This window comes from Melanostigma gelatinosum (genome assembly GCF_949748355.1).
Source record: "Melanostigma gelatinosum genome assembly, chromosome: 2".
In the NCBI taxonomy this organism is placed as follows: domain Eukaryota; kingdom Metazoa; phylum Chordata; class Actinopteri; order Perciformes; family Zoarcidae; genus Melanostigma; species Melanostigma gelatinosum.
In genome coordinates this window covers 11,526,956-11,553,872 of record NC_136635.1, presented here as the reverse complement: position 1 = coordinate 11,553,872, position 26,917 = coordinate 11,526,956, and the positions used below count along the sequence as shown (strand labels likewise).

The window sequence follows — 26,917 nt, the reverse complement described above, 5'->3', positions numbered from 1 at the left end:
GTGACGAATTATTTCCTGCATTAGAAGTAAACAGGATAAATTGAGGGAAACTGGGTACATTTCATCACAAAATAGCATTCCGAACGCACTCATCGTTACAGATTAATGGTACATAAAATAATATTTTCAAGGTGAAGTATTCCTTTGATGCGTGGAGAACTTGTACGGGCCAGACCGGGTGACTGAACGTCAGAGAGCTCAGTTAGGGCTCTGCAGGCAATCGCAGTCCCATTAAAAAGTCCAAAAAGTAAGTCACCTCTCACTGCAGCACCGAGCCCAGAGGCAAAACAGCGGACTGTCAACTGTCAGGTTGAAAGCACAAAGAGCATGTGCCCGTGGCAGAGACAAAAGCAACAGGAAAAATGCATGTACTGTCTTGCCATGGAGGGATCATATAAGCAAAATAGAATGATTCAATTTGTTTCTTTACAAAAATGTTTTATCACTCAGGATGTACAATTACAGTACGGTGTAAAAAAACCCATATGATTTCTGATTTTGTTGCACAACACATATTTCAGTGACTCGTACATTTAATCACTTCCTCTTCACATAAGGCCCTCTTGTCCTGGTCTGACCTCATGCACACACACAGAGAGAAAAGAGACCGTATCCTGTCGTCTCCTGGGGCCGTGCATATGAGAGCAGGCAGGGGATGACTGGAGGAGTTTAGCTGCATGCCGGAGCTCTGATGGGCTTGGGGATTACAAGAGCCATTTGACATGGCAGGCTGTGGGTGTGAAATGACAGGTAGTGGTCAACGGTGGGAATCAGATAGTGACGTGGCAGCTGTGCACTGGGTTAACATGACGGTCTCATCCTGAGTTATGTATTTGCTCTGCTTAAACATAAAGCTCAAATGAAGAGGGCATTTTGTTCACATACAGGTTGAATGACAAACGGAAGCAACTGTGGATTCTTGACCTCTAGTACAGCATAATGGAGGTGTTTTTCTATGAGTGGGTCCCTGTTGTGTGTCACAAGGACACACATGCACATATGTGACATTATACACAGCCCTGCCATGGGTTTCACACTATTCACCTGTACATGGATGTAAACATTACAGGATTTAAAACGCTTTGCAAATGTTTTATGAGAAAGGAAATTCATTCAACACATTTTTTTTAGCTCTCAAGGATACCCACAATGAGATTTGGTGACTAACAGAAAACTCAAAAGTGCACCTTTAAAAGTGACAAATGTTGACATCTAGAGACGACACATCTCCTCTAGTTTTGTCATAAATAGTATCTGTGCATTCACCACAATGACGTTTAATGCTGTTTGATACTGCTCAGTGATCAAGCCTAATATGATGTTATATGCTGCAGCTGTTTCAGTATGGGCCCATGATGTATGATTATACTCTACCTAAATCAGAAAAGTATAGGAATAGAAAGTCGAGGGCCTATTTGCACAAATTGGGGCCTGATCAGTAGCCAGCTTGTCTCATGAACAAGCATTGCTGATCTTGTTGAGATTTATTCTGGGTCTTTAGGAAGACTGGAATAGTCAGTGTGGAAAATAATTGGAGAAATGCTGAAAAAGGGATCGGGACAAGATGGGATGTCCAGATTTAACTTCATGCAAGCCTCACATAATACAGGACTACAAACTAAAGATCACGAGTCAAGAATATAAATGTGTTTTTCCTGTCGAGTGACCTCGAAGGGTTGAGGCCAGCAGTCTGCTTTTCAAAGACCAATACTGTGCATCACAGGTCGGTCAGGTGAAGGAACGCTTTGGGTCACCTGTGACAGTCTGCACAAAATGGACTCCACAAAAGCACTTAGAATCACATGGCTTTGCCTCTGACTTTCTAAATTGGGCCCTCAGAGAGACTTTAAAGGATGCCAAAGCTCATCGAGTTGCCAGAACGTTGAATGGGCCTGCTGTGTCTTATATGTCCATCGCTAACCTCCAGCACAAATCTGAGGTCTTACTATTCCCAAAGCGATATACTTAAATATGTAGCATTTTTCAATTTTCTATATTATTGTCAAAATAATTTTAGTGTTTTAATATCCTGTTTTGTTCAGATTTCTTGCAGAAGTCCAATCCTAAAGAACATGCAGCCAAAAACCTCCTAATAGTCTCATTTCTTTACAGTAATAACACTAACAAACCAAACATATTCTACTTATTGGTCATTCATGTTTAACTTCTTGCACCTCTAGTTTTTGAGAGCAACGCTATCAAGGGAACAATTCTCTGCATTTACGATAAAGTGACTCTGATTCTGTCACAGCGTTACATAATTCATGCCTTCCATGTCAAACCAAATTGCTATTCGAGTGTATTAACATAAACATGATGCAAAAAAAAAAAGGCTCTTAAGTGACCTAACAAAGACATATTGCTGCAGTTGCAATGAAACCATCACTTGATCGTACATGCAGAGGGGTGAGGAGCTCAACCAACCAGAAACAGATGCACTAAGTCTGACCGTATACTGGCTCCAGTGCAGCAGAGGCTAGCAGAGGCTAGCAGAGGCTAGCAGAGGCTAGCAGAGGCTAGCAGAGGCTAGCAGAGGCATGAGCAGGGCAGAGAGAGGAGGGCAATGAGGGATAACAAGGTGGGATAAGCCTGTTAAGCTTCCAGGATCCCTTCTGAAATCCACACTTCAGTCAAGCACAAGAATGTCAAAATGTATGTCATACAATCACAACGCTCTGTAATCTGGGTCGCAACAAGCAGCAGGCCACAAATGAAGTTGCTCGTGTTCTAACAGGTGACACTTTTTGATTTTTAGGATTTTTAGAATGACTTATTTTGTACTGTATCATAAATAAGCAATCTGATGTTAATGGACAACGTAGGACTCCATATACCTACTGAAAAGCAATTTTATACAATTCACTTTTTAGACCGCTACTGCTATAGCATAAATAAAGCAATAATAGGACTAGTCGGCAGAATAAAATGTATAGATTTGCTGATTTTCTTTGCCTTCTGCTGTTGTAAACTGAATGTCTTTGACAAAATAAACGATTAGTCTACTTGGGCACTCGGAAATAGTGATCGGCACTCCACACAGTTGTGTGATATTTTATAGACCAAACAACAATCACGAACCAATAATATGGCCACTGGTTCATTTGTGTATCAGTGAGTCAGAGAGAAATATTTTATTGTCAATAACCAAAAACATATCACTGAATTATATCCAGGACTTAAAAAATACAGCTGCTTCTCTTCTGAACTATAAATAAACGCCATATAACAAGTTTACACAATACGTTTGGAGACGCAGAGAAGAAGAAGGGAGACGTCTGACAGGTAGAGCTGCAGAAAGATGTTTTTTGAGCACCTACAACACTGTTGTTCATGCTTCTCATCACAGCAACCATACCTCTGACCTTGACACTCCACAGCGTCAAAGCAAACACAGAGATCACCACCGACTCCGACATGATTGATGAGCTCTCAAACAAAGGCCTCGCCGATATCCTCAGCACCCCACAGCAGCACCGGACAGACGGCTGTGTCACACTGCAGCTACAGCTGTGACGTTTCCCACAGAAGAGCCGACGATGGTGTTTTTATCGAGTCTGTGCTCATTTGCATGTATTCACAGCGGGGCAGGGATATGTGAGTAACTATATTCATCATCTATTCATCATGCTCTTGTCCATAAACTGTCATTGGAACATTAATATTATCCTGAACATATGCTATGTTGCTCTGATAGATAGAAGTTTATACTCAGGCATTCGACGAGTTCTCTCATTTTTTGTGACAGCAAACTTGACAAATTGTTTTCCAGGTTTTCAGGTCGCGTGGGAACTCTGCAATTATGTAAGCCTCTTTCAGCGGAGTAAAAAGACAAACATCTAATTAAGCAAGTTAATTATGGCAGTTGAGAAAACAAAGAGTACTTAGAGGGCATATTCAAAGTTACCAGATATGTAGGATTTAAAACCATAAAACCTGGCTTTGCAAAGGCTGGTCTTATATAAGAGAATGAAGACTTTAGATGAGAGAGAGAGAGAGGAGGTTCCGTTAGTAAGTAGCACCCGAGGTCACAATATATTTTTACCAAATACTTCAACATCGATGTTGCAACGTTATTGTCGGGTTATCTACTTTTACTAAATATTGAAAGAATACATTTTTATATAAATTATCATCATTGATGTGGATATAATGACGAAGTGGGTAAAGGCAAATAATAATCACATTCCAACTGCACTTCTTCTGTCCATATGACACATCCTGTGTATGTGGCGAGCGTCAAGTGACACAATACTATGCAGCCGGTCAGATTGGTCAAACAGACGAAGCTCAAGAGCTTCATTGGGCTGCATGGTCTCTTTAAAAGGCTTTTAAAAGGTAGGAATACATATCTTGATTCAGACTGGTGCTTATCAGAAGGAGGCCTCCCCACAAAAATACAGTCAAAGCTCCACTTCCTTTGAAGTCTGGGGTTGAAAAGGGAGTCCTCCCTTTTTGTACGAGGATTGATATGGACTGAAAACCTTTGTTGCAAGTGGAAAAGGTAACTCTTGTATTAGGTGAAGAGATAACTTCCCTATAGCTAAGACACCTTCTCTGTGCTCCGCAGGTTGTGTGAGGTTAAGCAGAACTCCGTGTCAACACTTGGGCTGAGTCTCACAGTTCACAAGTATACCGATAATGAATTCAATATATAATTGAGTGATTTTTGTCAGAAAATGGAGCTCTCAGAGACTATTACTGAAAGTGCTTATTGCAGAGAGCAGAGGACATTTTTCAAAATACAAAAAACGTGTCACGGTACTTAACTGATTCTCCTGGACACCAGTCAAGATGTGGGCGAACAAACAAATAACGCAAACAGCTGGAAGAGTCAGAGTTCAGATTTTGCCATCTGCTATGAGAATGCCTTCAAATTCAGATTTTCTTTGGCAGAAAATTCAAAATGAAATACGATTACCTCGTCTGGATTTTTGATTTAGATTAAATATCCACTCACTACAGCTGACTGTAGTGCTGCAGATGTATTCCAGACAAGTTGAATGGCCGGCAGAAAGACGCTATTAAGAGGACGGACGCCCACACGGGAGCCATCTTTTCAGGAATGGTTTACCCGGCAAGGCAAGAAAGCCTCCTTTGAGCGGGCTTCTTTCAGAATGAGAAACAGGACAGATCAGTACATGTCAAAAATGGGGACGTTTCTCACGTCTCGGATGAATTAAAGTGTATGCATAAAAAGGTAAGATGCATTTTTCAGTGTTCCTTTTCTGGAAACTGACATAGAAAATGGAAATAACTATAAAGAATTAAACATTTTCCCTGTGCTCTCAATCTATTTTTTTGTCTTGTGTGATTAATATTTATAAGATTAAAAAAACAAGCAAACAAGATAAAGTGCCTTGATTTTGTTTGATGCAGTTTTAGACATTAAAACTCTTCTTAATTTTTCACTAGTGAGTGGATGTCTGCCTCTTACTCCAAAGAGTATCTATCTGCCTGTTTGTATCCACCCTAAGCTCCATACGTTGTCCTCTGTCCTTACACATTTACTTCTTTAATTGGATATTCTGTCATTCTAGCAATTTAAGCATCTGCATCTCCCTACCCCTGCCTAGACAATGTTTAGCACACACAACTTAATGGGTGCCATCCATGACTCGGAATGATGACCACTGTCAAGCAGAGGCCCGTCTCCATAGGTGAAGAATCAATTCATGAATGAGATGTATGAGTATACGACCATGAGGTGCCGTCATCCAAGCCTACGGACACGCTGTTGACCTTCCCGGGGCACATAGTGACACTGAGTCAGAAACACACACACTCTCTAAATTGCATTTCACTGATATTGTGCAGAAAAAAAATGTTAATTTGGTTTGCATGCTAGATGAGAAACATTCATTGTTATAATTTAACTATTGATCTTTAGGGCTCCTGTGCAATATGTCAGGTCTTGTGCCGTGCTGTATTTCAACTTCAAATATATTGACGTAATACACTCCATGTTAAAGGGTAACTTTGGTATTTTTCAATCTGGACCCTATTTTCCCATGTGTCTATGTGAGTAATCGGGACAAGTATTTTTTTTAAATTGGACGGTATTGAGGGAGAGCCGCTGCCTTCTGCAGCGCACTCCCTCAATACTGGACCAATTTCAAAAATAGTTTTCCCCAATAGTCACTTAGACACAAGAAAATGTGGTCCAGGTTGGGAAATGCAGAAGTTATCCTTTAAGAGACAAATTATAGCGTAATAATTCAAAACTGTTTAATATTACAACACACGATAGGCTCCCTCTCTGCAGCAGTTAATAAAAGGGACAAAGTGACAAAGTGTGACACAAATCCTACAAATGTACACATGAATTTGCACTTGCGGGGACAGTCTCTGAGGACAGATAAGTTATCCAAACGCAAAGGCTTTTATAGACATTTGCTACGAGCAGGAGCATGTGTAAAGGACTTGTGAATGCAAAGGGTTGGCTCTCCAGCGGTAGTGGAAGCACAAACCTGGATTATCCCAGTAATGAATTAGCCTGTGGGGAACAGCCAGTCTTATTTTAAGAGGTGTGACTTCAGCGCACTTAAGGACATAAATCAACCAAATGCTTCATGGTAAAGATTTATAAATGTGCAGAAAGGTGAGTGCATTAATGAGTGTTTTTGAGTGTGTTTGTGGGTGTGCGTGCGTGCGTGTGTGTGTGTGGGTAGCTGCATGAACATTTTCCTCTTACTTATCATCTTCCTCTTAAAAACTGCTTTGGAAAAAAAGTACAGAGTACAGTGCATGATTGAAAATGTAAGACACATTATCAGGAATTATCTGTATTAAAATATCAGTTTGACAACATACCCTTAATTAGTTTGTGCAAGTCATTCAAATGACCTCCAAATGTAATAAAAGTAAGTATAAGCACTAAAACCACTTCTATCCTGTCAGTACAGCAGACCATCTTTAAATTCCTAAGACAGCTCGATGACTGATTAATAAGATAGGCTTCTAAAACGGTTGATCATTTCCTTTAATGCTCTCCGAGTTCAGCTTAGCCCTCCCCAGTATACTCTTGACCTGGAGCTGGGGGACGCTACATGGGGTCTGCTGAATAAGTTGTGTCTACGACTGATGCTGTTGGTTGCCATGAATACTTTATGAAACTAATTTTACAATATTGGACATGTATCTGGTTTTGATAATTTGGTATAACTACATGGCAGGAAATTGCATGTAATATTGCAAACAAACTGTAATGATAAATCTCGTCGGTGATGAATGAACAGATGCATTATATCAGAAGAGAACAACTTCACGTTACACATAAACTCAACATATCATCACGGTGCGATTCTATTGTAAGTCGATAGACAATGAATTTTGCCGACAAGTCCCGATTTCTATACAATCCAATTAGAGCCCACAAAAGAGGGCCATACTTACATTTACATGACAATATAAAAAATGCTCTGATCGTTGTGGTCATGAGAATTCTCACGCTGAAAAAAGAGATCACAGACTAACAATGTACCATTCATTGGTATGTTCTACATTATCATTGACTCAGAGGACTACATGTCATGTGAAAGAGGTTGCTGCAGTGAAAAACCTACAAACTCTGACACTCTAAACAGCCTTTTAGCTCATTTTAGCCAAAGATATTTATTTTTTTACAGCCAAAGATTTAGTGCGTAGAAACAAATGCTGGTTATAGGCACGAATAAGACACAACTTACTTGTAAACCCACATGTTACACTGTAATGTGGGGAAAGGATTATATTTTCAAGCGCCTTTGCCAGGAACTATATCCTATAGAACCTCTTATAGGTTGAAAATATTAAAAATACCATTATTATAGAGGTTGCAATCTACAAAACAGGGTTCCCACTTTTTTCTAGAGATCATTTTCCAAAACCTTCCCAGAAAAATTCCAGTGAGGATTTAGCTGTTATGAGACTTTTCCCATGAAATCACTCAAAATGACAGAGAATGACACTCGATCAAACATGACAAAAAACACCAGAGTCAAGGCCCTTAAAGCTTATAAAGCCATGTCCTATAAATTACACTTTAAATACAATGTTAAAGAACTTTTAAATGCGCTACACATCCCTGTTGGAGCGTAACCCGAGCATAAGGATGAGACATATAACACCCTTATCATCCTTACTACATGAAGTCTGGTGACATCCAGTGTAGCTATGCCCACCTTCAACCTGAGCAGAAACATCGTCAGCCTGGATGACTGAAAACACCTGTCGGGGAAATGATTGCAGGACCTGTAAACACGAGATTAATATCATGGTTTGGTTCATGTGGTGTGTCTTCCATGGCTTCAGTGATCTTTAGACACGAGTTAAGAAAAAGTGACGTTCACCAGGTTGGTTATCGGGTAGCTGCATTTTGATATTGTTTTATTTCAGTGGATTTACACTTTCAAACCGACAGATCTTACAGCTTCTGACAATTACTGCCTTTATACATCGGATATTTCGGTCAGTCTTTTTGAGGAATTCATTAGATGCAAAAAAAGCATTATAAAATTCTTATTGTACATTCCTAAATTCCGCAGAGAATCAGGCCTTCAATGCTGCCTTCTGCCGTGGTGTGCTGTGGCGTGATGAAGGGCGGCCTTGTGAGGAGCAGTGTGGTGTATTATACAGTGTGTACCCATAAATCGCCTGCTGTCCCTTCTCAAGCAGCAGCAGAGCCAAGTCTTTGTCTACCATCAACCTGCACCAAACAGCCAAAACACACACACAGAGACACAGAGACAGACGAAAGAAACAGAGAGGCGCAAAGGTACAGAGAGATACTGGAGGGACACACACACACACACACACACACACACACACACACACACACACACACACACACACACACACACACACACACACACACACACACACACACACACACACACACACACACACACACACACACACACACACACACACACAATATTCCCTGATTGCCAAACAGGCTTCTAATTAGTATCTTGGACCATCTGCCTAGCATTATCCCTTGTATAGTTCAGTGCTGTCATTTCATTACATCTATGTGTTTTATTAGTGCTTCCTGCTTTGTTTACAGCAGTGAAGGAGAAGAGACTGCAAACCTTTTGACTTCTTCAAGATCTGACAAGAACAGAAACAAAAGAGCCCTGTGAGAAAGTCACAGTTGAGATGGATAACAATTAATGTTCTTTTCCCCTGCCAATACAAACACATACATAGTTATATATGTCACATATATATATATATATATATATATATATGTATGTATATGACATTATAATATAGAACAGAACTCACGCGGCCTCCATGTCAAAACGTCAGCATAACATACAACAGAAAACAGATGGCTGTCAGTGAGTTTACTTTTCAATTTGATATCTCAGTCTGTTCGTTTACAAAGACAAATGTTTGCATCATACCTGAAAGTAAATCAAATGAAAGACTCAGCTGAAGCTTCACCTGAGGAGACACCATCTATCTTGACTGTGCCACACACACCACACACACGCCCATACATCTTCAGCCCTCCTGACCTGCTTTACCCACAACAGAATGGCCTGCCGTCCATTAAATCACTGCACTGAGGTGAAAGGGGGCAAATAAACAGGGAAATCGTGTCCTCGGCTTGCTTCTGGAAACCCAGAGCTCACGCAGACAGGTCATCAGACCAATGGGTGAGTCATTGTTGTTGTTTTTTTAAACCCAATTTCTGGAAGTCATTTTAACATTAACCACTGTGACAGCCTTTTAAAAAAGGCGAATAGGCAGAGGGACAGAAAAAGGGCAAGATACTGAACCACAAGAAACAGAGGCCAACAACAGAGAATGTTGTGATGTGCAGCTCCTTGTTCAACTGTTAACAGTCATTTTATGGCTAAACGCCCCAGACTGCATTGCAAATAGGAAAAGGCTTTGAATCGTACTGTTGGTTCTCTTTTTCAATGAATTTCTGAGCAGAAAGTGATGACTGACAACAGCTCAGGGATTGCATCTCATACAGCAAGAGGTCTGTGGCGTTAACCCCGTCAGCACTCGTAGGCAGTGGACGGGCTGTGGTCGTAGCAGTAAACACAGCCGACGTCAGAAGAAAGTCGTTTGGGTTGTGGAAGGACCAAAGGTGCCTTTGCTTGTGTCGCTCGTCTGGTGCGTCTTCATGCTGCTGCTGGGCATAATTCAATCAGCTCCGGTAATAAGAAAGCCATAAACAAGACAAGAAGTCCTGCAAGTGCATTAAAGATCAATCTAACTGCATGAAAAAGCCTCATCTTTGCAGCCACATTGCTGAAGACACTCAACCTACCCTGCACCCTGCACCCTGCACCCTGCACCCTGCACCCTACCCTGCACCCTACCCTGCACCCTGCACCCTGAACCCTGCACCCTGCACCCTACCCTGCACCCTGCACCCTGCACCCTGCACCCTACCCTGCACCCTGCACCCTGCACCCTGCACCCTACCCTGCACCCTACCCTGCACCCTGCACCCTGCACCCTGCACCCTGCACACTGCACCCTACCCTGCACCCTGCACCCTGCACCCTGCACCCTACCCTGCACCCTGCACCCTGCACCCTACCCTGCACCCTGCACCCTACCCTGCACCCTGCACCCTGAACCCTGCACCCTGCACCCTGCACCCTACCCTGCACCCTGCACCCTGCACCCTGCACCCTACCCTGCACCCTGCACCCTGCACCCTGCACCCTACCCTGCACCCTGCACCCTACCCTGCACCCTGCACACTGCCGACCGATGAAGGGTTTAAGAGCGGGAAAGGGTTATTGTTGGACTAAAATTGGCGTTCCCATAGTAACCACATGTTGTATGGGCTTCACACATTAAGGAGAGGAAGCTGTGAGTCAGGATGTTTTTCATTCACTAAAACCTTACACACACACACACACACAAATACAGTCAATGCCTGACTGTGTTTTAATGACATTGTGAAGAGACATGGAGAAGCAGTGTAAACTTCAACTTTCTAATGTATTATTCATCATTTCTGATTTATTGTCCATCGTGGTCATTTGGTTAAGCCCGAAGTCAACCGAAAGTTCAACATGATGGACATCGGACAGCACTGAAATGTGATTGTCCCCACCCACAGGCACATTTTGATGTGTGGTCCACATTAGAAGAAGGCCTTCTGGTCATCATTACGGTATATTTATTGTTATCCCTAAGTATCAATCCAATTCTCTTGCTCTCTTTTTCCCCAAATTTGAAATACTATATGCATAACTCACTGCAAAATTGGAATATTTTTATATTAGCCAGAGGTAAATGTGACCCTAAAACCTGAATCAGTGGCCCACCGTCACTGAATGAACGTCCCTGGTGGAGGCGGCACATAAGCGTCGATAGAGAAATAGTCTTTAATGTGCATCAGTCACATCATAATCAATACTTTATCAGCTTAATAAGGTCAGTATCTGCGCAATACCGATCCAGTGCATCGGAATGGGTGCATACATAATGCAATGAATAATATATCCCCATTAAAGATCCATTGGGAACCATGGAAGGAGAAGATTTGGCAGAAATTACATTCAAATCATTACTGAACTATCTATAGTACATACTCTATTTCAAACCAGTATCACCACCGAAAGACAGCATACAGACTCATGTGAACATTCAGACAACCAGTTGACAAGGCCACAGAATCTCACGTTCAGTGTGTCTACACAAAACACAACATACTAAGTGCACGGGTCATTGTGTCTCGTCTCTGTCCTGGTGAATACTAAAAGTACTCCTATGCCTCTCTCACCAAATATGTAACGTATAGCACAGGTGCTGCCCTGCCGCTGCTGCTGGGCTCATGTGTTTAAGAATCGATGTGCTGACTGTGAGAAGGGGGGGAGGAGGAGGAGACGCTGCTACTGTAGCAGTGCATCAGCAGAGGTGAGATTTCAGCCACAACATCACAGTTTGCAGACTGGAGGGAGGTGATGGGGCAAGCTGTTAGATACACACACTTAACACTTGTTTTGTTCTGTTGTTACCAGTGCTAGAGTGGTTCTAAAGCCATCCACGCTGAAGTGGTGTAAATAGTCACATGAGGGGTGGGGGGGGGGGGCCACAGCAGTGCACCGGCAGAGACTAATTGTCTTTTGCAGTCGAGCCTTCTCTCCGAGCGTTCATGGTTGAAGGGCAGCTATGTCGGCCAATCTTACTCCAGCTGCCTCTCACACCGCCAGAGACACACGGACCTGCAGCGAGCTCCAGTGTGTGTGTCATTAGTGCTGACCCAGATGCTCTGAAACACCGACTGTCCTGTGACTGCATTACAGTCCCTGATTAAAACTCCCCTGAGCTTATTACACAGAGCAACAACGTTTAGTGACCTCTCTCTCTCATAGGAATGCAACCAAAATCAAAAGAAAATGCCCATTGCAGAACAAATGGGAAGTGAAGTTTCGATGAGACAAAGTTGAGGGTCGAGACAGCTCATCGTGAGTCCGGCTGCGGAGGAGAAGCAGAGGTGCAAGGTATGTGCAGTGCAATGTGATCAGAGAGACAAGAGTTGACTGGCGTCAGGCTCAGGTGGAAAGATTAGTGGGTACCAGAGTTACATCACATACAAGCAAAACCTGCCCCATCCAGCATCAGCACCATCGCTCACACCACAGATAATCCAGTGCGGTCAGTAAAGGGGAATGGATCCTGAATAATAGCCGTTTGGACATTCTCCCCGACTGCGCAAATTCCAATGCAACAGCAGCCTTCTCTCTGCATGTCACAGCGGATGCACAGAGCTTAAAGATGCATGGACCACGTTTTTTTCTTTTCTTCCTAAAATGAAGCAACCTATTGAGCCATCAATAAAGCCTGTACGTGAATCCTGCACCCGGCAGCATGAAATGTGCGGATTACAAAACGCTGTCTGTTTGAAACAAAAGACCCATTCCCCCCCCCCCCCCCCCCCCCCCCCCCCGATATATGTTCCCAACTCATATCACTCGCAACGTAGTTGTGACACAGGCTAATGCATGTGTTGCAGCAGACACCTCGGCGGTGTGCTTACCCTCTGCGGACACAGCGCACCGGACAAGAAGTGAAAGCATGCCCGCAGACAGTAGACAGTTCGCGAGCATCCCCGCTGCTCCGGCTCGCCGCCTGGTCCTCGAACACCTCGCTTCTCCTCCGGCATCCGTCCTCCGCGCCGTGCGCCGGCCGGGGTCCGCTCGTCCGGCTCCGGCCACTACGGGGTGACCTGCCCGCCCACCCTTCAAACCGGGAGCCATATCCAGTGGATAAGTTGCTGAAGTTTCGGTCGTAAATAATACATTGGATCAATCCTCGTGCGTGAACGGGGGGAAACACACAGCGGTTCCCGCGGTCTCGTCGTGGTGTCCAGGGCTGGAGGAGGCGGCGGGGGGGGGGTTGGTGGTGGGGGGGAGGGGGGAGTGGGGGTGAAGCGGCGTTGAAGGGAAATTTAGAAATCCGCCCTATCGCTCCGCTCCGCTCGGTCCACCCATCATCACCGAGTGGCGCAGGGAGGCGCGCACACTTGGCCAAAGGTTTGACATTTAGCTGCTGCTCGTACAGACCTGCGCAAGATGGATTACAGGCATTTGGGGTTTTGCTCGGGGGACGTTCAGCCGCAGATTTAAGGCTATAGAAGCTGCTGGGTCTTTGATTTACAGTCAAACGGAGCGAATTATCCTTTCTGCTGTTAATTGTCGGGAGAAAGTGGAGGCGCGCGGTCTGTAGGACGACCTCTGCTGGGTGAATGAAGCCGGGCACCACTCCATGTGGAGCAGGATACATTTATGGATTATTATTCTTGTTCACGCATGCAGGTGGACTAGGCCTTGGCCCTGTATTCATTATAGTTGTATTTATCTCCACTAAGGCCTTCGATGTGTCCTTCACTGCCACATGAATATGCGATTGTGTAGTAGGTCCTTACATCCACCAGATGTCAGCACTGACCCAGAAACTGTGCATTGGTGGGCTAATGGAAATTGTAGGTGATGTAGAAAGAAAGACAAACTACATTTGACAAGAATTCCCCACAAACAACGTCTTTTGTGAACAATCTTGACTTTTGGTGTAAGCTTTAGATCATCTATCTCACTCATTTGAGAACTTGTCAGTGACGCAGCGGTTCTGGAGCTTTATGTTTATGCAAAACATCTCTATCAGCAGACGTGGTTTGCACAGTTATAAATGAAATTGTGGCATTAAAGTGTTCAAATTTCCATTTATTTTTCTGTGAAGCATTATTCGATTGGCAGAAAAATTATTTTGTTGATCAATTCATCTTTAAAATATTTAATTCAACAAAAAAATACTAAATATTCTCTGGTTCCTGTTTCTCAAATGTGAGGTTTGCTGCTTTTCACTGTTTATCATTCATTGCTGCCATCTGTATCATTTCAACTGCAACATTATTTGGGGCATTTTCTGAGATTTCATAGACAAAGGGATTGATCAATAAACGCCCAAATGTTTCTGTCAGAATAAAATCAGCTGCAGACCCTCTCATGTTCTCATGAGTACTAACCAGCAGTTTGTGAATGTGGTGGACGAGTTGCAATATGATCAGTCAGCACCTGAGTTAATACGGTTACGGGGGGAAAGAATAGACCAAGTCAAAAAGAGCTGCATCGATAGAATTTTTTTTTAATTCAAAGTGAATCTCAACAATAATACACCATAGTCTTATTATGACAGTCACCAAAAGAGTCACCTGGAAAACCCGCTTAATGTGACAAAGTAGAGAAGGCTTGGTCACACCTAAATCACTGAGAACTAGAGAGGAAACACTATCGCAAACTGTAAAGAGACATCACATCCATAGTTAGTTTTCCCAGTCCTCATACTGTAAATATTGCACAGTGCAATTGCTACATGGCAAACTAGTGTAGCATGAAATAAAAAAGCTAAATGAAACAAAAACGAAAAAAACAAAGCCACAAAAGTATACAGGTATTGAAACGGTAACAGCTCAGATTTCTATTTGATGAACAATCTAAAACGGATGATTCCATAACTTGGTGTGAATTAACTCTGAAATTGATAGATTACCAGAAAAACAAGAGCTTAAGTAAATCAAACCTCATCAAATCAAATCATAGAGTAACACAGTAGTACATTTAGACTAATACAGACCCTGAATTAACATCTCTAAAAGGATAATACCGCAGCAGAGGATTTGTTTTATGATATCAAAGTCATACCTTTAATTGTAGTAATTTTACAAACAACTTTTATCTGTTAAATGTTACAGGAATCCTCCAACAAAAAAACAATAAACAACATATCCATAAACCCAAGGTGTCAATCGTGTGGAAAATTAAGAGTTTTAAGATTTCTCTCCTCTTGCATCCATTCCTTTCCTAACAAGTATGGGAGAGTTTATGCAGGCGCATTGCTGGTGAATACCTTTGGAGGAATCAAAACACAGATTACATTTCACATGCTTATAATTGGGGAACTATTTCAAGCACGAATCTGCCAAGTTCATGCCTTGTTGTCATGAGCTTTCTTTCCCACAAATGATACTCGAGTATGATCAGTAAAGCGTACAAGGTGAGCAGAAAGCTATCAAAATACATACAAGCATATCAATGCAAGTGTTTACATCTTGAGCTCATGACAGGCCGTGCAGACAAACTACAATAATCTCCTCGACGGAGCAATTTTCCATCCAGAACACAGGAAAAAAAACAACAACATCCAGACAAGACTGGATGTAAAGCACGGCTCGTCTGATTTGTTTTAAAAGGCCAGTGTTGTCAACTTTGCTCCGGTCACTCCCACTCTGCCTCGACTTGCACGATGGAAAAGCTGCTCTGAGCAGACAGCTTCTAGGCAGAACATAGTGAAGCAACTTGGGTGTACATGCAAGGTAATGTAAAGCATGGAGATTATCTAAGAACACTTGGTGGTGCAATGACCGCACAATGTAAAGTATTGCATCTACTGTTTAGCCAGAGTGACTATCGAAAGACTGTTGAGTGTCATATCTTTCAAAGTGTGTGTGTGTGTTATCACAGGGGCTTTGGTGGCAGCTATCTGAAACAAGAGGCGCACCACCACCATGTACATCTCCTCGGTCGTGTCTACAAGCTGATCAGAGGAGTACAAGTCCCTGGAATGACATTGTGATGAAGTCCTATTTTGTGTTTGTTAGTTTTATTCCTGGTCTTGTGGCCGTTGAAAGACTGCCTACTCTATACGGTAACGGACTGTTAGCGGATTCCATGCCTTCCTCATCAAATACGCGGGGAGGAATCACCATCTTGAATTCTCACTTTCTGAAGCTCAAGGCACATACGCAGTGCTGCGCACACTGTCTCAATTTCATCAAGGAACGCACAACAATGAGCACAGTTTTGCGTCGACAAAACATAATTTTGATATGAGACACTCATCAAGGGGAGAGCGATCCGAACACAAGGCAGTTTAGAATAACAAACTGGGACTGATATTCCAGCCAGATAGAACATTGAACAGTTAAAAAGGTCGCAATAACGATTTGTTCAAATCAATTAAACAGTAAAACGAGTTGTTGAGCATTATTTTGGAACAGATACATTGGGCTAATTTGTTTTTGGACAGACATTATAACCCCCCCCCCCCCCCCCCCCCTAACCTCACCCCTGTGTGAGTGCTTAGTGCTGAGTGTGTAATTGATGGAAACATGACAGAAGCTACTCAATGAACATAATATTTTGTGGGTATTTTTCTGGCATCTCACAGTGCTCTTGTAACACAGAAGAGAGTATGCTGGTAGTATACCGTGTATACGTGCAATGAAAAAGTTAAATCCATCCTGCAAGCTACAACTTCAGATGCGTACAAAACACCAACATGAAAACATACAAAATTAAGTTACATCGATACATCATTATGCAGTGATGAGCCCAAAAGGTTAATAAGGATAAAATACTGATGCAAAAAACACACCCCGAGAAACAACAAATGCAACTAATGTTCATCATCAGCAATACAGTAGTTACAATGACACTCCAAATATGAACGCAAAACACAAAAATCAAAACCACTTCTATTTCAGATAATTAGGGACCTATACAAAAAAATAGCAACACCAGGTTTAAACGCAGAGAAATCACCTAATTTCACAGCTATCGAAGTGGCAATCATCATATAGCAGCTTATCTATGATACATTCAAGAAAGAAATGACACGACTTATTAATTGCCCAATGAGCTAGACAAAACCTCTGCCGTTTAGTTTTTTTTTGTTAAATACTATTTTTGTTTTTTTCCACCCCATTCTACAACGACAGCATGACGGAGGTCTATGCAAACAGAATAGCTACCTTGCTCAGGAAATGAATTACAGTCTTTGGTGCTGCACAAGCAACTTCATTTGAAAATAAAAGACACAAAAAATACACGCTTAACTAGTAAAACAAACAGATAAAATATATATATATATATATATATATATATATATATATATATATATATATATATATATATATATATATATATAGACAGACTGGTGCTACCATCATATATATATGTGTGTATATATCCTCCCTGACGGAATGTATAAAATAAGCAGTCGACACCGATAAGCCTCAAGCCTTCAACAAATGGTGTAATGTAAAGGGAAAAAGTTAACTTTGTCACACATGCATAAATGAGAGAATTGCACACAATTAACTCACACCGTATCAAACATCTGTACTAAATAGTCTAGCTCTATAATATATGTCCATATATATGTGTGTATATATCGAATACTGCATGTTTGCTCGGGCTTAGAAAATTCCATACCGTGAATTAATTTGCATTATTTTTCTTACCTAGTCAAAGCCATGCCCACCACATCTAAGAAACAAAGTGAAAACACTCAAAATGAAAACACGAAGACAAAGACAAAAACAAAACCAACGACTATTTAGATTGTATTGCAGTCTCATCGAACAGTACAAATACTGTTTGTAATAATAGTTTCACTAAATAGAAAGTGATTATCAGATATTAAGCAATACTCAGTACTTGCACTTTGTACACTCGTTCATTCGGGGAAAGGGGAGAATGAAGAAAGAAAAAAAAAAACACGTTTTTAATGAAACAGTAAGCATTCGCAACAGCAAAGCATGCTGTTCTTCTTGAAAGAACAGAAAAGTAACTCACTACACACTGAAATATACACAGACTCCAAAAGATAAGCACCGCTATCCGCGATACATCACATCCATGCAGGCTATGCATGGACATATACACCGAGTGTATATATATATATACTCACACACAGGATGCATCGACTGATTGGAATTTCAAGTGCCGCAGTCCAGACATTAATATTCATGTATATAGTCATACATATATATATATATATAAGTAGTAACATTAACAAACCTCAAATATGTAAGGCACTATGGCTGGGGACAGTTGTACAATGCAGCGAGTCCTGTGACACCAACAATAAGAGCAACGTCTATGCATCTTTCCGTTTACATTTTTGCTCATGCAAGACCACATGCAGCGTGAGGAACAACCCTATATAAAATCGGTTAAATTGACTTGACATTGCTAACACCAAAAGACACCGAAAAAGGTACAAATACTTCAAACGCAGTACAACATACACAGTGGACAACTTGTGAATCCGTCAATCTAGACCTAGAGACTGGGATGGCTTTACAAAGATGGATGTGTCTTGCACACGTAAGAAGGCAATATAGAAAAATAGCTGGGATCAGGGGTGCAAAGTCTAACTATTCAACACCACCCCAATTATTTTACCTGTTTGAGGAGTATTCGAAGAAGATCCAATGCAAAGATATATATCAAATGTGCAAAATACACATTAAGTGTGAGTTTAACTACTCATTCATTCGTTCATTCAATCATACATACATTATTTCCTTCTTAATGTTTTCCCAAATCATCTCCATTATTGAAACTCTTTTTTCCTTTTTTTTTGTTTTTTTAAAGCTTGAAGTTCAATTACACACAAGTCTACAAGATTCAAAAAAATAGCTTGCTTTCTCTGTGGTTGTGCCATGGTTTTGGAAATGAGAACCATGTTGTGGTCTACGATAGATTTCACCCTGCTCACTTAGCCCTCAGGTGGTATAAAGGGTACCTGGGCAGCCGTGCTCAGATGTAAGGGTACTGGTTTATTTTGGTGGGGCTGAGAGGGAAACTGGCGTAGGCGGGCGAGGCAATGTAGGAGTGCGGGGGAAAGAGGGGCTTGAATTGGCCCTGGGGGTGCAAGGTGGGGGAGGGCAGCATTCGGGGGTTGATGCCCACTGTGACCTGATGCACGATGCCTGCCGGGTGGGAGATGCTGTAGGTGGGCTGGAGGATGGGGCGGGAGGCTACAGGGGAAGCCAGGAGGTGGGCCACGGGGGCCGCCGTAACCAGAGGACCAGACTGGGGGTAGGACAGTAAGGTGGGCTGGGTGTGCGGGTGGCCCCCAAGGTGGGGGTGGGGGCCCGTAGCGTGGTTTGGGCTGCTGTGGGACAGGGTGAATGTGTGCCCATGCATGGTAGGAGGAATATAGGCCTGTGGCCTCCGATGGGCAAAGTTGCCATTCCATTCCTGGTGGCAGGAACCGAAATGCTGCACCTGAGAGAGAGAACACCTGGCTGATAAGATTCACCATCTTCATCGACAGAGTTAGTCTTCGTGAGCCACTAGATGCTGCCGTTTCCACATTTTTGCACGTCTTTAATCAGTCATTAACAATCCTGACATTCATCTCATCTTAATTTGTGTGTACACTCTTAGAATATCATATTAATTATCTTTGACTTACTGGCAATACACAAGTTAGCAGCAGTACAGTAAAAGTCCTTCCCAGTTCCAAATGTACACCCTCCAACTGTGAGTCATTTAGAGCAAAGCTGGATGATTTGTTAGCGACCAAAGCTACTGTGGCAGATGAATTAAGTTCAATTTACAGTATGATGTGTGCTCCTGGCTGCTGCTCTGCTATAAAAAAGGAAATAGTTGCAATTTAAATGTGCTTTTTATCACTTAAATGTACAGAGTGTAGTCACATGTGCTTTTTATCACTTAAATGTACAGAGTGTAGTCACATGTGCTTTTTATCACTTAAATGTACAGAGTGTAGTCACATGTGCTTTTTATCACTTAAATGTACAGAGTAGTACACTTCAGAACTTGCACTTCCTGGTACAGTTTGCCAGCTTCTTCACATTCCAGATTAAGGGCAGATAGAGGATACCATGACTTGACATGACAATGTAATAAAATGTATGCGACTGCCATGCGCTCACCTGCCCAAAGCCTATAGGCTGCTGTTGCTGGGGCTGGAATGCAGGGGTGATCTTCTGCGGCCTGTTGAGGAGGGGAGTGGACTGGCGATGATGTCGCCCAGGAAAGCCTCGCCCTTGGTACTGGCATGAAGACTCTAAGAGTGAGGTAGGACGGAGAAACACACAGGGGCGGAGATGATGCGTTAATGCAGGCAATTTGGTGACCCACTCTCAAAATCATAATGTAAATAAGGGGCAGGCAAAAGACACAAGAAAAGCAACCAGGGATCCAACTACTGCTGCAGAAATGGCAACATTTGTGACAGGAGGCTTATCAGTGATTTCAGCCGTGTTTGATCAGATCCAAACCTTTAAACACAGCGACATTTGTCTTCTTAATGCGAGCTAGGTGATTATAAATACCGTAGCTGTGTTTGGGGGGGGGGGGGGGGGGGGGGAGATCTGGGAGGAGTTGCAAACTAAGCTTGTTCATAGAGCTTACAGTGGGGTCAGACCGTCAGCTATAAATACACCTGGTAGCACTAGAATAGCAAACTGTGCCCTTTTATGTGGGGCTTTAGTTGAAATAGTGGGTAGGGGGGGGTCCTTTGACATGAAAGGCAATATGACTGCATGATTTTCTCTGAGGATTTACAGTTGAACCCTCTACTTTAAAATACCTATAAAGAGGTAGCTTTTAAATGCACTCAGGTGCTGAGAGCACAGCCGTTAATAAAGCTTACATACAGGCATGCGTAACTCCAGAAAGAAACATTTATCAAGCATTTATCCGTTTATGACAACCAGATCTGTTCATGTTCTCTGCTTAACATCCAATATTTCATTCAAGACATTACACATTGTGGGGAAATTACGCATGTCTTATGTAGCTTTAAAAAGTGCACATCCACACAGGTACAGGGGCACTCAGTCAGTCTGGAGCCAGATTAAGGAGGCAAACAAATATCCACTCCAGAGTTCAGAGCAGATACTTCAGGGCAGGTCACCCATAATCACCTGTGAGAACCTCTGTGGTCTACAAAGACAGCGTAATCCCAGACCATGTGACCTGTGGAGCAGACAGCAGCAGTGGTGACTGGATCTTTGAGCTACCACGACCTACTCATGCACTAGTCTTCAGAGCGTACTGCAGACACAAAGCAACCGAGTGTGCAGAGGAAACGGTGTCCCTGTCGCCTGCGTCATTCATATGATCATTTAGAGATAACCTGGGTTCAATACACTGGTCACTTTCAACAGCTCTTAGGTACAACAAAGCACGAATTTCAGACTCCTAATATACATGTGTAGGTCTTAAATACGCAACACGCTGAATGTATATTCGTGTTAACGATGCTTCACATGTCCAGTTTTACCTGTGTTGCCATACATGTCGCTGACAGTCGGGTAGTAATTGTTGTTGTTCTGCGCTCTCATCGGCGGCACCACGACGGTACGAACTGTCGGCTTGCTGGGCTCGGTCTCCGGGGCAACGCACGCAACGCGGGGCTGGCGGTTCTGGTTGCCGTCGGCGATGAAGCGTTGCCGTGCGAAGGGACTGTTGCTATGGCCGTCGGAGGCGTCCGAGGCGGGCGAGCTGTCCACCGTGTCACAGCCGCTCTCCTGCTCGTCGTCTGACATACTGCAAGAGGGGAACCAATGAGGAGGGAAGTTATAAAGTAGAACCAGGAGGAACATCTGTAAGAGCTGTTTGAATGGGTTCCATTGGTTGTATTGCTTCCATTGGTTCTATTGGTCGTACCTGTTGGGGTGTTTGCAGGGTGAGGTGCTGGACTGGGCCGAGGCTGAAGAGCTGGTGCTGAGCGTGCTGTCTGGACTGCTCAGGGAGCAGACTCTCTCCATACTGACGGTGCTCTGACACGCCTCACAAGCTGCACTACCCTTACACCTGTGTGCAGAGAGAGTCAAATCAAATAAGACACTTGTACAAAAGAAAAATTTGAAATATTGTTTGGAAGGAACCTGATGGTGAGCACTCACTCCCCCATCGAGTGTCTTTGTGCGCTCTCCTCTTCGTCGCTGCTGATACTGATGACGCTAACGGTCGGACTCGCTACGTCAGAGATCACCATGGCCTGCCGCTGCTGCTCCTGTGAAACCGAAAGCTCCTCACAGTCTGGTTCCACTTTGCAGCAGTTCTCCACCTCCACCCGCTCGGTTCCTTGCTCCTCTCCGGCAGTACGCCCTTCTTCTGGGAATCTGGCTTCTACCTGCTGCACATTCTTTGCTGTATCGGCCATCTTTGGGGACTGGCATGCTATATTTTGGACGTATGTGTTTTGGGAGAAGTTGCTGCCCCTATTGAAGGAAGACGAGTCACTTTCAGAATGGAAGAACCTCTTTTTAAGTGCACGTCTGTGCGTTCTAGTTGCAACACTTGCCATACCTGTTCACGCAAGGCTTGGATCTCTTGTTGGCAGCCGGCTGTGGCCACACCACATGTGCAATGCCTATGTTGATTGGCTGGTGGGTGGACATGGTCATTTGGTTGGTTAAGAATGGCTGAGAGTGTGCAATCATGGAGCTGTAATGGTTACCATGGGGACGCACTTTCCTGCATTAAGGAAACAGAACATTGCAAATTGAGCCAAAAGCCTTTTAGCACCATTACCAACAAAATAGTCTCGGTCAAGAGTGCCAAAGGGAATTGTATGACTCATCGATCATTATTATTCAGGGGAGCAAACCGTGCTGTATCAGAGCAGTACAGCCATTCCCAAAGGGTGTAGATTACAACTAAAAGGTAATAAAGCACTAATAAATATTGTTTTAGATAATACTACATATTGGAACTATATAGAACATATCAAGAACGGACAGGGATGATTTATCAAAAAGAGAAACAAATTGCTTACCCCCAGTCACCCAATCTTTGTGAGCCGGCCACAGTGTCAGATCCCAAAGTGGTTGGTGGTGGAGGCCCTGATGTCACCTGCTGCCAAGTGGGCACCAAGATCTGCTGTGCACGGTTGGACCAGGCCTGTTGAAGTTCAGAGAAGCAACGCTAATTTTGCACTCGGAGATGCTTTTATCAGCTTGCCTGATCTACACTTACTAATGAGGCCAAGCTGCCTCTCCATCTCATCCTAAGCTCTTTGAGCTGTATTACCATCAGTCCTTACCTGTGTGATGACTCCAGTTCTGATTTGTATGGGAGGTGCTTGAGTGACCAGAGGCACAGAGCCCTCCATCCGTACAGAGTAGCCTGCTGGTTTAGCTGTGTTGGAGGGGATCCCTGCAGGGACAATGGACAGGAGATTGTTGAGTTTAAGATATTGAGTCTAATCGCCACTAACAACAACAAACAAGTGAAATAAGGATTTACACCTCCTACCTTGAATGGTTGGGGGGCACAGAATGAGTGCCTGCTGAAATGAATCGCTGCATCCAAACGGACCACTTCCTGTCTGCAATGGTATACCAGGGTGCATCACTGATTGGGCTGATCCCTAAAAAAAATGAAGAATGATATGACTGGACTTTTCTGAGGAACAACAATGATCAACAATAGTATGAAAAAGCCAGTAGATGGCGACATCTCTGTCAAGAGTAGTCTGTGTTTCAGCCAGACAGAGCCCAGGGACCTGTCCGGTACTGAGAGACGAGTGGGTTAGTCAGTTCGTCTTTTCAGTCAAAAGACAGAGACAAACTTTCATCACCATCGTAACCTCCAACACATGGCTGATCTTCTCCAGAGGAAGTTCAGGGTAACGAGTCAAAAAGTATCCAAAAGGCCCACTTTCTTACTAATAAGCTGCTTTAAGGATTCCATTAAGCAAAGGCAAATTATTTAATATCTCAATAGGTTCATCTCATAAAGTGCTGCTTGTGATCGGTTGATATTGCATATGATAATGGAAACCTTTTTATATGAACATGCTCATGAACTGAACCAATTCATCCAGGCTCACCAAGGTTAGATTTTTTTTTTTTTAAAGTTGGATAACTAGAGGGCGTTAGACAATGTTGAACTTCGTCTCGGAGACAGGGCTGAGGGCTAAACAAAGAACCTAAGCATATGCCTCTGCATCATTACGGCTCTCGCGCCTGGCTATAATTACATTTATTGAATAACGGGAACTAGGCCTATGTTGTTCTGCTGCAGCTTCTGAACGTAGCCCAACCCCCATATACATGATAGCAAAAACAAAGCAGCCTTTCAGAGGATACTACTTAAACAACCCACCACGTTTTCTTGTTAAATTCCCCTGAAGAAGAAAGATTTACCAACACACACACACACACACACTTCACGTTTCATCCTCAGAATCGCAGCTTTTGGGCAGACTTTAAGATGTTTTGCATTATAAAGATCCAGAGGCAAAAAAAGGGCCATCTCCTTCTTTTCCTCAGCAACAACACTGATTTGCACCGTTGCCATGACCTCAGAAACATCACGTGATTTTGTTGCCATGACAGCAGTGCTAGGACGCAATGAGACGGTTGAGTCGGCACACACGAACGCAATAATAGGCGAGGAAATTGTCTCCATGATCAGTCTTCACAGGAGCAGACGAACAGAACAACACATTGCGTGTCGATGACCCACACCATCTGTGATCATTCAGATATCGGCGTATTTTTCTATTTAATTCCCAGTTTAGGACACAAGAAAGTGAACATAAATAGGAGTGGATTGGCTTTGGCAGAGGTCTGCGCTCTCAGAGCAACCTTCTAGTTTTGACATGTTTTAATTCCCTGATTTCAAGTGTAAATAACATCCCCGCCCACACATTCAGATCATGATGCAAACACGTCTTCATCAACTTACTTGAGGGTGAACACCGGTAATCTTGCTGAACGGGTGGTTGACGGAGGCAGCAGCTGTTGTGGTTACAGTTCTGATGAAAGGCCCTTTGTTCCTGTTGGCCACCTCATATGCACTGGGACGAGTCCAGCAAACGTCCATAATGTGGAAACATGACTTCACACTACAGGCGGAGTTACAGTTCAAGTTAATGAAGGTCAAACTGACAACATGTCTGAAGATCTGAGGCAAGGGGACTCACTGGTTACTGTGGGGAAAGTCGAGCAGGTGCTGCATCGTCACAAAGGGCTGGCCGAGAGCCTCGGCGGGGCTGATCCTCTCCTCTGCATCGATAAGCAGCATCTTCCTCAGCAGGCCCACAAACTCCCGGCGGTCCGCCTTCTCCGCCAACAAGTCACTACCTTCCAGATTAATCACCAAGTTCACCTGGAATACAAAGATATTACTGCTGAAACCACGGATCAATATAACTGTTCATCAACAGAATTACATACTAGAAGAAAAGGGAAAATGACATTCCACTAAACTGTGTGTATGATGAATCAAGACATGTGTTGATATGATACCAATTTCCAAAGAATGACAAACAATTCAGTCATGAACGTGAATTCTCAAGAATCTCCTCTGACTTACGTAAAAACAGACCTGAACAAGCATTGACGGTTTCCTGGGGAATTTCCACCCGTGGCTTGTTTCAACAGGATAATAGTGAAACCTGAACGTTTAAATATGGTTTTAGCATTTAACTGAAGGGAAGTTACCTTTACTTTCCCATAAATAAGATGCGTGTATTCTGTTCATACAGCTGCGGGTGTACTTCCTCTGGTAAAGACCTAGTAGCCTACATCCTCTAAACATGTGAAGTTGAACTTCCTCTGAAGTCCCGTTAGGTAAATTGTGGTCCGAGCAGCTGAACATACGTGCGCTATGTCATCCAAACAGCTGAAGATGTACTTCCTGGCTTCCTTTGATTTCATTCCCGTCTCCGTCTCATGCTCATCTGTTGACTACAGAAGAAGAGAAAATGTTTAGTGGGTATTCCCACGACTTAGAACCATAAGCCGATTCCCAGTACACCATGTGAAGCTTAATCTTTGATAAGACTTTATCTTAACGGTTATGTTTAAGTTTCTTTCTGGAAAAATGTTTGCCGATTGACTTCAAGCTGACATATGATTTTAATGGCTTAAGCCATTTTGCAGGTGTGTTAATACTCCTCACCTTTAGTCTCCATGCTGCATACGGTGAGCCGGACTCTTTGCAAAAGAACCGCGATGTCTTTGTCCCCGAATTCAATAAATGTTCCCCCGGCGAACCTTGTGTCTGAGAAATGTAGCGAACCTGTTGGACACGAGGAAGGAAGCAAGGAAGAGAAAATGAAGAAAATGGCAATTTTCATCGGTTTTAAAGGAGAAATTAAAAATCTCTGTATGACCAATTTATATTACATTATCAACATTTATTCAAAACACCTCACTTCAACAATGAATATTGTTTTTTTCACCGTTAATTTCTCTATCATCCACACACACACTCTCCGAAAACAACACGTCATCGGAGCGCTTTAAATGACCCCCTCTTTTATGTGCTGATAATTCACAGTGACGTCACGCTACATGGAGTCACTCGGAGCTAAAGTTACCGAGTGTGGACGTGCACATACTAGCGACAGCTGCAGAGACCTTGGAGATGACACATTCCTGACAAATGGCTAAACCAAAATAAGACCCCCTGTGCAGCTCGTGTTTATGATCTCTGAAAAGGTGTCAGGGTCTCTTCGTGTAAACTTTGACAACAAGGTCCTTACAGTCTCAATGCCAAATGCTTTGCAGGGCAATACGGCTCGTCAGTCAGACGCTAAACGGCATGCAGGTTTATGAGACAAGACCAGTGAAAAGCCTGGCTGACGTCAATCACACCCGAGTGTAAAGGACAACAACCAT

At 43.1% G+C, this 26,917-nt stretch overlaps 2 protein-coding genes across 3 annotated transcripts in view; both read right to left on the bottom strand.

The window, feature by feature from the left end:
* kiaa1549lb (KIAA1549-like b) overlaps positions 1–13,217 on the bottom strand; it is a gene marked incomplete at both ends in the record, with an annotated part of 50,326 nt that extends 37,109 nt beyond the window's left edge. Inside the window, one exon of the mRNA XM_079288399.1 lies at positions 12,998–13,217. Coding sequence (XP_079144525.1) covers positions 12,998–13,217 — 220 coding nt within the window. The remainder of the gene's footprint in view (positions 1–12,997) is intronic.
* A 4,789-nt stretch (positions 13,218–18,006) lies between these two features.
* hipk3b (homeodomain interacting protein kinase 3b) overlaps positions 18,007–26,917 on the bottom strand; it is a 33,574-nt gene continuing 24,663 nt past the window's right edge. Inside the window, exons 4-17 of one of the 2 annotated variants that reach the window (XM_079294810.1) lie at positions 26,196–26,315; positions 25,895–25,981; positions 25,216–25,400; positions 24,978–25,137; positions 23,541–23,655; positions 23,329–23,441; positions 23,062–23,186; positions 22,593–22,760; positions 22,187–22,504; positions 21,948–22,094; positions 21,562–21,827; positions 21,203–21,254; positions 20,207–20,340; positions 18,007–19,532 (exon numbers count right to left, since the gene is read on the bottom strand). In XM_079294810.1, the coding sequence (XP_079150936.1) occupies positions 19,021–19,532; positions 20,207–20,340; positions 21,203–21,254; positions 21,562–21,827; positions 21,948–22,094; positions 22,187–22,504; positions 22,593–22,760; positions 23,062–23,186; positions 23,329–23,441; positions 23,541–23,655; positions 24,978–25,137; positions 25,216–25,400; positions 25,895–25,981; positions 26,196–26,315 (2,502 nt within the window). In that variant the 3' untranslated portion in view covers positions 18,007–19,020. The remainder of the gene's footprint in view (positions 19,533–20,206; positions 20,341–21,202; positions 21,255–21,561; positions 21,828–21,947; positions 22,095–22,186; positions 22,505–22,592; positions 22,761–23,061; positions 23,187–23,328; positions 23,442–23,540; positions 23,656–24,977; positions 25,138–25,215; positions 25,401–25,894; positions 25,982–26,195; positions 26,316–26,917) is intronic. The other variant, XM_079294811.1, reaches the window with a different exon arrangement.